Genomic DNA, 11,835 nt, shown 5'->3' with positions numbered 1-11,835 from the left:
AAAAAGAAAAAGAAAAAGTAAGCATGGTGTGATTCCTTGCAAGCACGGTGAGATGCCATAGGGTTAGTGAGAAATTGACCTAGGCCATAGGTGAGAGGTGATGTAGACCAAAGCATGAAAAAAAAACAAAAGAAACCTCGGTTCATGAGTTACTGTTCACGTGAGTAGTGATTTGATCCATTTTGTTTCAATTTTTATTTTTGAATTTTGTTACCATGGTTTTCTTTGTTAACCAGTTTGTAGAATTAGCTAGTTGTCTAGAAGTTTCTCGTCTTTCTTTTTGACCAAAGAAGACAAAAACTTCCTTTTTCTTAAGTTTCTATTTTCATTACTTCCTATTTTCTAAAGCTTAGCCATCTATAAAAGGCCCCATTCATTGTAGTTTTGCATCCATTGAATTATAAACAAAATTTTGCTGCTTGCTTGCAAGTTTACTTGAGAAAGGTTAGTTCAACAGCTGAGATAGCTGTTGGTGAGAGGCCCAGATAGCCTACCCCCACCCACATCTATCCCACCAATTCCTATTCCTCTGCTCTCTAATCTGTTTGCTATATTTAGTTAGAGTGATTTTACTGCTGCTGGAGGCCTGTTGAAGCTGCTGGAAGTTCCTTAATCATTGCGGATTAGAAGACCACAAATTCATTCCATCGATCTCAGTTTCCAGGGTTTTCTGAGAAGAATTTCGAAGGCTGTTTCTCCCTGACCTGAATCCTGGTCACTGAAGGGTTTTGGGGTTTTTTCTTTTTAATCACCCTAGGAGAGAGACTCGATCAGATTTATAGGGCCATCTCTGACCTGGGTTTGCTTCGGCAAGGTTTTCTTTCAATGTTTCCTTTTCGAGACCTAAATCAAGAAGTTTCAGATCTCACAAACAAGCCAGCAGAATTTGACCAAATTTTGATCTCTTGTTTGCCTTTATAAGACCTCCATTCGACCTAAATTAAAAGATTCAACTGAGCCATATTTTGTGAGTTAATGGTTTATTCAAGTTTTGACCTATCTGTGATTTATTTCCCAGTTATATTTGCTATCCATATCTGAGTCTATTGTTTGCCTATTGTTTGGAGCCTATCATTAGTGTTTACTGGGGGTTGATTACCATTCATAATCTTCCTTACATGTTAGAGCTATGATGGAGAAGGCTCCAACCAAGCTCCAGGTAATATTTCTACTGTTATTCATCAAGTTGTCCAGCAATTGTCTGAAAAAATAGTATCCATAGATCGGGAAATTAAAGAATTCAAGGAGATACTGTGTTCCTAGGCCACCTCTACAACCAGCACGAAGAGTCGTACAAGATGCCACTCATTAAGACGATGAAGATGGTGATAAATATTATGTTAACCAAAGATACCGTGATGACAAACATAAGGTGAAGCTTGAGTTGGAGGAGTAAAATGGGAGACATGACCCAATCATCTTCTATGATTGGTTATGTGCCCTAGATGACTACTTTGATTGGTTCACACTATCAGAGGAACGAAAGATGAGGTTAGCTTTTACCAAGATAACTGGGGCAGAAAAAGTGGTGGCATACTTATGAAGACAAGCTGTACCGTCATCGACAAGTGCCTACCACATGGGAGGAGATGGAGGAGATCCTTTTGGAGAAGATCTACCTCCTGCTTTTTGACTAAGTTTACATGATCGACTTCACACCCTTCGACAAGATTACCACCAATGGCCATTTAAAGCTGAAGAGAGCTGGAAACAACCATCTATAACGTTCAGTTCACAAGCCGGAGAGTGGTGGATGTCTCACACCAATAATGTTCAAGTGGGCTGAACTCAAATTTACACTACTGAAGGAAATTGATAAAGCCCAATCAAAGAAAAAGAGCATGAAGTTGTAGATAAGCTGAAGCAATCACAGTAAATTGTGATGACAAAGAAGAGACAATGCCTTGAAGCTTCAAAAACAGAAGATCAACAATTAGAAGATTCCATTGAAGAGGCTTATGTTGAGGAATTTGAAGCAACCGAAGTTGAAGTAGTGGATGATAAGGAACTTGGCATTACTGTTAAAGAAGTGGTCGAAGCATCAACTCAACTGATCGAGAACCACTATGTAGATGAACGAAAAGAGCTCCATGTTGCATTGGAGTTTGAAGAGGTCGAAGGCACATTCGTGGACAACCATATGGACATGTCTGAATATTCTGAAGTTGAGCACACAGAGTTCATCATGCCACCTAAGTTCTTCAAAGAGAAAGCTCCCCGCCTAGAAGATTACATTCCAAACATCCTTAAGCTGCCGGAGTACTATTTTGGGCTGAAACTGGACATGCACCACACCAACCTTATCCCTAACTTATATAAAACTTGAGGACGTGTTTCCTTTAAGTGGTGGGGAGAGTTGAGGTAGATTAAAGCATGAAGAAGAGGGCATAAATTAAATAAATAAATAAAAAATCTGTTCACGTGAATACTAACTCGAGTATTGTTCAATTTGGTCTATTTTGTTTCCCTTTTTTTTATTATTATTTTTTTAAATTATATTTGAACTTTGTTTCCTTTTATGTTTTCTTAGTTGACAAGTTTTCATAATTAGCTAGTTATCTCTAGAAGTTTCTCTTGTCTTTCTTTTTCACCAAGGAAGACAAAAACGTACTTCTTAGTTTCTATTTTCATTACTTTATATTGAATATAACTCTAGTTACTAAGAATCCAAAGCAAGCATCAAGCCTTACACACAATCACAGTCCCTCGGATTGAGTAACCAGACCATTGGTCAAGGATTTCCTAAATTCAAACACTGACTCTCGGATTGAGCACCTGAACCACACAAGCTAAGTGATGTAGATCAAATATGCCTTGGGCTGTGTTATATATGGGTTGGGCCTTTGATCCCATGGGTTTTCTTTGAAATGAGCTACTTTAATGGGCCTAAAAAATATGGGTAGAAGGTAGAAAAACGGGATTTAATTCATTAGTTTAGTTAGTTGCTATTTAATTCAATAAAGACCCATTAAGCCATTGGTCGGTTGTAAGTCCTATATGGACTATTAGTTAGTTAGTCTTAGTCCATGTTGGAGTCATAAAGTCAAGTCCTAGTCCTATTTTGAATTCTTAGTTGTAGTAGGAGTGTCTAGTCCTATTGGGAAACTAGCTCCTAGTAGTAGTTTGATTGTTATTCTGCCCTCTGTAAATAGAGGAGCCTATGTACTTATAATTACAGATTGGAATGAATGAATTATTGAGTGATTACTCTTTAGCTAAAAGCTATTATTGAGAGGTGAGATGCCTAAACTTTTAAGGGGTGTGATACCCATTCCTTTATTCTTTTTCACCTTTCTCAATCCTCCATCAATTCTTCTTTTTCTTTTTTATTTTCTGTTTATTGTTATTAGAAGTTCAGACCTGTTAAAGCATACAAAATTAGAATCAGCTAGCCAAAGAGTTCTTGTTCTTGAAGCCAATCGACCCTCATTGCTGCCCTAGTTTGAGATCTGATCTGTAGATCCTTTGGAGGACGGGTTCTATACTCTAAGAAGATCAATCGATCCTCTCTTGAAGGTTATCTGAAGAGAATAAGTTGTTGTTCCTGCAGAATTTTTCATATTCTCTCTCCTATGTTTGAAAATCAAGAAAGCGCATAACTCCATAACCAGCCGTCAGAAGCTTTTCATATTTGGGGGTTTTTGTACCCTTCCTAGATCTACACCCAAAAGTGCAGCTCAATTGAACTCCCACAGATCTGGCCGCACCTTTCTCGCTCCAGCTCTATAGAAGGTCTTTCTCTCTCCTATCAGGTTGGGTTTTGGGCTGGTTTTGCTCCTATATGGGTATTGTATCTTGGGGGTTTATTTGATGGTCTTATTTTTTTGTTTCTTGCTCCTATTTGTATTGTTTGGGGTTATAAACTGCCGGGGGAGTTTCTTGTAATCTACTTCTGCATTACTAAGGATTTCCTTGAACTCACTCACAGTCCCTCGTATTGAGTACCCAGACCACCAGCTAATGATTTCCTTCTACATACAATGTAAAAGCTATGAGTTTTAACAAGCTCATACATAAGATCTTTTTAGCCCTTCCTAAAAATGATATTTTCTGTAAGTCCGTATCTTGTGTTTCTATTGTTATTAGATTTAAATGACTCAAGTCTTTGTGTAGGCAACAAACTAGATGTTAGACTAGCCATCAGAGTCAATAATGTTTTTCTTTAAGGTGGGAGGTATTCAAGTTCAAATTCAAACCGCAGTTCAAATGAATGGGAAATATTAAATTATTTAGTTTTCCCAAAGTTAGTCTTTAGTTCCAAGAAAACTAGCCGTTGGAACTCATTAACATCATTTAAGATCCATAGAGTTTCTCACAGTTGGTTAGAGTCCAAGTGATGCATTAATGATGTAATCAATGAATCAAACATCAGTGTTGTGAATAGTAAATGTTCCTTGCATGGACAACCGTCAGTTTGCCATGGTCAACTGCAGAATAGGGACTCATAATCAACTGCTTCTGTTTTGATGGAAGCACCCCATATATGACTGTCCATGAGTTTGTCTGCGAATATTAGTCTAAATTAGATTGAAGCACGGAGATCGCGGCTATATCATGGAAGACAACGAACAATAAGGTCATTAAGTTCTCTATGTCAAACCACTTAGTTGTTTGGGTTTGTTCATTAAGGTCCTTTTATGTATTTTATGGGATTTTTAATCTTGTGGGCATCAACATTGAGATTAAATAAATGTGACACTTTAAAGCTCAATCAATCTTGCTCTTCATGAAAGACGTCTTTAACTTGACACGCCTTGAAGTTCTTCAATCTATTATCGCATGGAGGACTGCAGCTTCTCCATGGTAGTCCGTCAATTGCAATTATCCACCACTTAACTTGCCATCTCTTTCATCAATAGTTCCACCTCAATGTCTTGGGCTTGATCTTTCTCTTAGCACATAAACAAACATATTAACAACCGAGCACACATTATACAAGATTTTATATCCAAAACACAAATAACATAAACCCTTCTAGGTTCAACACATGAGAAAGCAAGTTTTTGCGGAAATTGACTGGGATGCTGAAGCCTAAGATTAAGAAGTTTGCAATTGTCCTGGCCTGTGACGCCCTTTTTATCTTACCAATGGTCCTTTAAGTAGCCTTCATGACTCTTAGATGGCCTTACAGCCCGACATATTCTGCATAATGTTGTCTTGGGTTCACATCCTTTTATTATTTTTGTAATGAGGACTTTGTTAGGAGCTGTAAGACATTTGTCAAACTAAATCTTGCATTAGTGATCCTCTTAGGAATTGCACAATTGGGAGATCATGGACTTGGAAGCTGAAGTTTTTCTGAAACACTGCATTTTTTGCCATGAGTTTCGGTTGGCCATTTTTTTTGGGGGGGGGGGGGGTGGTAAAAGATGAAATGACTGATTTTTTTTTGTCGAAATGACCAAAAGAGTGTCGAATCCCTGATTCGTGTGGCATTTTGTCTTGGCCATGTTGATATCACCAAAATTTTCGAAATTTTGGCGAGGTGTTTTTATGTGGAAAAGGTGTACTATTCCTTAAGTTTTCAGTGTGGAAAGGTGTATCTGTTGATTTTCTAGTTGACTAACAATTAGTCATGTTTCCTCTGATCCATTATTCACTGGCCCTGTACCACATCTAAACTGAACCCTATTATAGGGTACATAGTGCTGTTTGACAACACTTCTGTTCTGCGGGAGTATTTCTAAGTTGGAAGTTTTTTATTCCTTATATTGGGGAGCACTTCTGCTGGCTAACATGAAGTATTTCTTTACCTGGTATGCTACCGACCTTCATCTCCATCTCTCTCTATGTCTCTCCATCACCATCTCCATCTCACTTCCAGAAGCCTTCCCTCTGCCGCTTTCCCATCTTTGTTCTCCATTTTACTCCTGAAAGAGGAAGGAGAGCCTATTCCAATGCGAGCTTTATCCTTCTTATCTGTGAAGGTGGAGGACTAACCAAATCCCCCGTGGCATTAATGTCATAAGACTCAGTGGCACTTGTAGAACAGGAAGGAGATCCAATAGCAACCAGACCTGCATGATTCCTCGAGGAGGAAAGAAGTGAGCTTCCTCTTCTTGACAAGGTGGATCAAAGATGAGCTGCAGGGTCTTTCCTCAGCTCCATCTACATTTTGGTGCTATTGGGATAAGTTACAGCATCTGGGTTTCATCCAAAGTTCCATTGATGTGTACCCCATTGCAGCTCCCGCTGTTACTGCTGCTAGAAGTTGTCCCTGCTGTAGATGCCTCTTCTTCCGGTTCAGCTAATTCCCTTCCGAATAAACCCTCCCTCTCCGATTAGATCATGAAGATTCAGAGAGGTGAGGGGTGAGGAGCAGGAGAGGGCGTAGGGTGGGAGTGGGAGGGGGTGTGGGTTGGAATTGCAGAGGGCATGCATAAGGTGTGGGCGTTGCAGAGTGCATGGATGAGGGTTAGAGATTGAGATGAGGCTACCAACTTGTTTTTTTTTTTTTCCTTTTCCCAAAGTATTCCCAGATCAAGAGAACACTTCCATTTTTGTTTTTCTGTTTCTGTTCTGATTTCTAGATGCCTGGTTCACTCTGAAAGAACAGAAAAAACCAGATTTACGAAACGCGTGTGTTCTTTTTTGTGTTCCTGCGGAGCAAAAGAACACTGGAAACACTTCTGCGGAGTGTTACCAGACGTAGCATTATTTCATCTTTGCCTGAAATGTTTTATTGGAAATTGCCACTATATGATAATGATTCATTACATTAAGTAGATCTCACCTTGCTATTGTTTTGGGCTACCCTCCTTGTTGAGAAACTGACGTTTTCTGTTTCCTTGCTCGAACTTTTAACTGTAGGGGCATACAAAACCAGTTCATTCTGTGTGCTGGAATCCTTCTGGTGACTTTGTGGCATCTGTGAGTGAGGACTCAGTCAGAGTCTGGAACATTGGCACTGGGAGCGAAGGGGAGTGCGTACATGAGTTGAGCTGTAATGGCAACAAGTTCCATTCCTGTGTTTTCCATCCCACTTATCCTTCTTTGTTGGTGATTGGCTGTTACCAGGCAAGTTATTCCCACTTTCCTATTTTGTGCAGTTTTATCATCTCGTAAGTTATAATTCTGGCTTCTTATTCCCCCCACCCCTCCACCCTCACCCTCACCCTCACCCTCACCCTCACCCCCACCCCCACACACAAAAAAAAAAAAAAAAAAGTTGCTAAGCTATGCATTCATTTGGTACTACTTTCACTGCAGTTTTTCATAGTTTACTAGTATGACATGAGACTGTAGACATGGCAGGATTGCAGGATCAATACTCCAGTTGTCCCATGCTGGGACATACCAATGTCTCATTAATTTGTTTTGCATCCTCTGCCTTTTTTTTATTCTTCTTTCGATCCTTGTCAGGTTTGGTTCAGAAAAACTCAATCCAAGTTTAAGTCCACATTTAAATTTGGAAGTCAAAATTAACACAGAATTTTGTGCTGCAGCCCAACCAAGAGTTGACAAGCCATCTGTAGGTTGTAGGGCTTGGGTAATCTGTATCTTTTAATGTTTAGCAAATAATCTTGATTCCGATCTTCACACTCGAGGAATTTTTTCTTCTTAAAAGGGTTATCTTGAATCCTTGATTGGTATAGAAGGAAAATTTGACTCTGGGTATAATAGTCTTCTAATTTCCTTGTCTCTGATCATTATCCCTGCTATCTACAATGCTAAAAAGAGAAAACAGGTAAATTACCTTTTTCTGATAGATATATACAGGTTAATTACATTTTACCAAAAAAAAAAAAGAAAACTTTGATCTTCTTGATTACTCTGAAAACGGATTGTACATGAGGGGCCAGGGAAATTTCCTAGGTTTTAGTCTTGAGGGTGGCCACTTTGCACAAAATGGCAAAGGTTATGACCAACTCCAAACACACCCCTCCCAGAACCTGGCATAGGCGGGACCTGCACTAGGTAATGGGCTTTCTTTCTTGATGACAATAATTGTTTGAACCCCCTGCTTCATTAATAGCTCGGCAGGACTCAGTAAAAGCAAAATACAATTGACTTTGCTTCATAGAATTCATTAATTGACTGAGATTATGGGAAATTTTGGGTCTTGTCTACAGTCTCTGGAACTTTGGAACATGGCCGAGAACAAGACAATGACTCTGTCTGCTCATGAAGGTCTCATTGCTGCCCTGGCAGTGTCGAATACGACTGGGTTGGTGGCTTCTGCCAGTCATGACAAGTTTGTCAAACTCTGGAAGTGATTGCTGTTCGGTGCCATGACTTGATGCATGAACTGCTGCTGCTTGTGTATTTGTAGGTCTTGGCAGGTCTAAAGTTTAGTGTTTGTTTCGATTGCAATGGGTCTAGCATGGGAAAGGGTTGCTAGACCTTGTCCATACGTCTTCTTTTTAGTCCCGCAAAGATCAGTTAACATCTGAAGAGTCTTGTCACACCAGGTGCTAATCATCTTGATTTTTACTGTTGTGTTTTAGTAGTGTCAGCCAGGAGTAGAATCTATGAACATGTCTTTGGAAATACTTCAATCAGTTTTTATAATGTACATACTCTATATAAATTTTTTGCATCAATTTCAAACCAAACCCTTGATGAGTTTATGCCATTCAATTATATTTTTTCTCAAGTCTTGCTTGGGATGGCTCTTCTGCTATAGTTGATATATCTGGCCTGTGAAAAGCCTTGGACTAGTATTCTTATGTTGAACTGCTTCATTGGTGGACCTTGGTAGGTTCAACTAACTAATTTGTGTTAGTGATTGCCAAGTAGAATGTAGATTCAAGAAACCATGACCAACATTTAGGTTTGGTAATTCAATCGTGGACTCAGAATCAGTGACTCTGCAAGTAGAAGGTGTCAGCTAGTGCAGCTGGTAAAGATGATCCTGTAGGTGACCCTGTTGGCTTTCCTAATGCTGTCGTTTCAAATTAACTTGCATAGTTGTAATATTGGGGTGTCTATATATGGTATTCTGGAGCTTTTCCCTTCCTGGTATAGTTGGGACTTCAACACCAGTGATTCTGGGACTTCAACACCAGTGATTCAGTTAATGCCTTCATCAAGCTTTCTGCTAAATTTTCATTACCATGTGACATCAGATCATCATTTTAAAAACAGGAATCGGCCCCAAGAACCCTAGAATCGGTCATCTGATCTGAAAACCCACAGATTCGAGGGAGCCTTGGCGTGGATACTCTAATTTGGAAAGGTAGAAATTCAGATTATTCCCAGCCAATTCACCTAATTATTTTCTCTTCCCTTAAATAGGATAAAAAGAACCATGTCCAGGAGTATGGTCTACATCAGCGCTCTCATATATCTGTCTCCTTCCCTTGTGAACAAACACCTATATTTTTTGTTTTCGGAGGAGAGCTGCAGACATGGAGCAAACAGAATCAGATTCTGTTCTTCTCTGCTGCGGGTAGCCACTCCAACCCATCTAACATTCATGGGTTTTGTTCTCCCACACTTTAAAGGTGGTCCCTACACCCCATGGACAGTGTGAGATGGTTACTTGCAACGGAGGAGATCCGGATTCCGGACAAAGAACTACTTCCCTTATATCTAGGGTTGTCGGATTGTGTATGAACTCGAATATTCAAATATGCGGCCCCCCAATCTCCCTGTAGAGACGGAGAAGAAAACAACAGAGATCGGTTGTCTGCTTCCATTTACATGATTTGATACATCTTACTCGCTTAAGCCTTTTAATTTTATATCATCACAAGCATCCAAGCAGAAAAGAGTGTTCTTAGCGTGGCTAACCAGTGGGAATGTGGATTAAGATTAATCAAATCAAACTAACACTAAGATGAAGGTTAATCAATATTAACTAGACAACTTTCACACTATTATTATCCTTAATCTCGACTAATCCATGTAAAGGTGAGCATAGTCGAACTAATGATAGTGTTTTGTTGAAATGTTTTGCCTTTGCTCGCAGGTACTCGGTCCATGTCACTGGACGAAAGAGAGGAGGTTGGCTGGGTTGGACTAGTCTTGAGAGTGGTGAGATTTGAACGTTCGTCGGAGGTCCATAGAGGTAGGCGATGGAGAGCCGGTGGTGGGTACAGTTAACAACCACACGGTGGAGAACCGTCTGGTACTGACCATTAGAGAGGATGTGAAGAAGGTCTCCTACGTTGACAACTAATCCACCTGCGAGGGGAGGTACTGTCACCCAGCCAGCTCCTTCTCTGAGAACCTGCAGACCACTTGTGCTGTTTTGGTATAGGACTGTCAAGAGAGTTGAGTCTGTGTGTGCAGCAAGACCCATGGCCCGGTTTGGTTCCGGGCACGCAGGATATGAATTCAATTGTAACGCAGCACAGGCATCACCCAAATCGCCTGTAGGACCTGCCCATTTGATGTCTTCTTTGTTTATGCCTAAGGATTCCATCATCAGCCATAGCAATCTCCTGGCTAGTTGCTTCATCTTTTTCTCATATTCTTCCATTACTTCACTGCATGGGAAAACATCACAACATCGATCAATACAAAAAGAAAAAAATGTGGATCCATTTCTTCTTGGTGGCCCATAGTTTCTTGTCAATAAAATAGTGATTTACCTAAAAGCTCGAACTGTTAGGGAAAGACAACGTTAATGTATACATCAACAATTACCAGAAGTTGTTGTAGTCTTGTGGCCAAAGTTGGCGAGCGTGATCAGTTGGGGATTCGACGATGGTGAAGCCTTCAGACCACATGAGTTTGGGGAAGAAGGAAGAGATTCTAGCGAGGCCATATCCAGAGATTCCATTAGGTGAACGAGCAGCCTTGAGTTTTTGTTGGGGAGGGAGAGAAAAAAGGCGGCGACTCTCGGACTCGACGTGGTTGAGAAGGCACACGGGGATGCCATGGTTTGTTACTTGGAATGCACCCCAAGTCATGCATGCATGACCCACAAGCTTCATAGCTTCAGGGTCTGTGAGATCAATAACAGGAACTGACTCCACACCAGTTAAGTCCTTGGATGGGTAGTCATCGAGTGGAGGCCATGCATGTGATTCGGGTACTTCACGTAGTGATTCCAAATCTATGTGACTATTTTGATGGACGTGGACTTGGTAATCTCTATAAACCTCTGCAAGTCTTGAAGACATGTTATACTCTTTAGACTTAGTAAGAAAATACAAAGAGGTTGGGTGGAAAGCAGTAGGAAATGAGATGACTAGAGTTTTGTTAAGATGTTAGTAGTTACAAATAAAAACATGGGGAGATAAGATGAAGATCTGAACTTGTGGAGTATGTGAATATATATATAGAGGTATGCTGGTGACGAGGTGGTGCGGGCATCGAAGGTAGTGGTATATCTGAATGGTGTTGGGGTAAGTGTTGATAGAATTGAAGGACAGAAGATGTCAAGGGAAGGTAGTGTTTCTAGGAGAAGAGAGGAACAAAGAAGGAAATTACTGACCATCTTTTCCGCTAGAGACAAGGTATATGAGGAATAAGGGCAATTCCAAAATCTTCTCCATACAGTGAGGGGTGTTTGCTCATCTCCATGTGCCCATGTCCTGTTCTCAATATATATATATATATATATATATACACACACACACACATATCATGTCACTTGTGTATGAACCATGGTTTGGAATTGGTCTTGGGATTGCACAGGGTCAATATCGGTTCAATTTTGGTTCAAATCGGTCTAGATCAGACAAAAATACCTTGATTATTATTAAAAATCGTTCTTTTTACCTTATTACTAAGGGTGTCAATCGGTTCGGTTCTAAATGATGATAAGGTGGACTAGAACCAAACTAAGAACTGACTCGATTCCGTATTTAGATACTCAAGTCGATTCAATTCGGCTTGGTTCGATATTGGTTCCAATTCAATTTTGATATGCAATTTTAATTC

General features: G+C 40.1%; 2 protein-coding genes across 7 annotated transcripts in view; one reads left to right on the top strand and one right to left on the bottom strand.

The window, feature by feature from the left end:
* Positions 1 to 8,580, top strand: part of LOC122062044 (transcriptional corepressor LEUNIG-like) — a 39,942-nt gene extending 31,362 nt beyond the window's left edge. For all 6 annotated transcript variants that reach the window (XM_042625715.1, XM_042625697.1, XM_042625680.1 and 3 more), the window contains 2 exons: positions 6,811 to 7,017; positions 8,073 to 8,580. In XM_042625715.1, coding sequence (XP_042481649.1) covers positions 6,811 to 7,017; positions 8,073 to 8,216 — 351 coding nt within the window. In that variant the 3' untranslated portion in view covers positions 8,217 to 8,580. The remainder of the gene's footprint in view (positions 1 to 6,810; positions 7,018 to 8,072) is intronic.
* A 1,052-nt stretch (positions 8,581 to 9,632) lies between these two features.
* Positions 9,633 to 11,145, bottom strand: LOC122092876 (gibberellin 3-beta-dioxygenase 1-like). The gene is made up of 2 exons (XM_042663183.1): positions 10,594 to 11,145; positions 9,633 to 10,433 (listed from the first exon to the last, which is right to left on the bottom strand). The coding sequence occupies exons 1-2, from the start codon at positions 11,070 to 11,072 to the stop codon at positions 9,803 to 9,805; spliced, it is 1,110 nt and encodes a 369-aa protein (XP_042519117.1). The 5' UTR covers positions 11,073 to 11,145; the 3' UTR covers positions 9,633 to 9,802.
* Positions 11,146 to 11,835: the final 690 nt, after the last annotated feature.

This window comes from Macadamia integrifolia, chromosome 2 (genome assembly GCF_013358625.1).
Source record: "Macadamia integrifolia cultivar HAES 741 chromosome 2, SCU_Mint_v3, whole genome shotgun sequence".
Classification (NCBI taxonomy): Eukaryota; Viridiplantae; Streptophyta; class Magnoliopsida; order Proteales; family Proteaceae; genus Macadamia; species Macadamia integrifolia.
This window is presented reverse-complemented; position numbering and strand designations above follow the sequence as displayed.

Excerpts from the sequence above, each read along its gene's own strand:
- LOC122092876 (XM_042663183.1), bottom strand. The coding sequence starts at position 11,072 with ATGTCTTCAAGACTTGCAGAGGTTTATAGAGATTACCAAGTCCACGTC. Across the intron at positions 10,434-10,593 it reads CAAGACTACAACAACTTCTG|TGAAGTAATGGAAGAATATG; the intron begins GTAATTGTTGAT and ends TTTCCCATGCAG.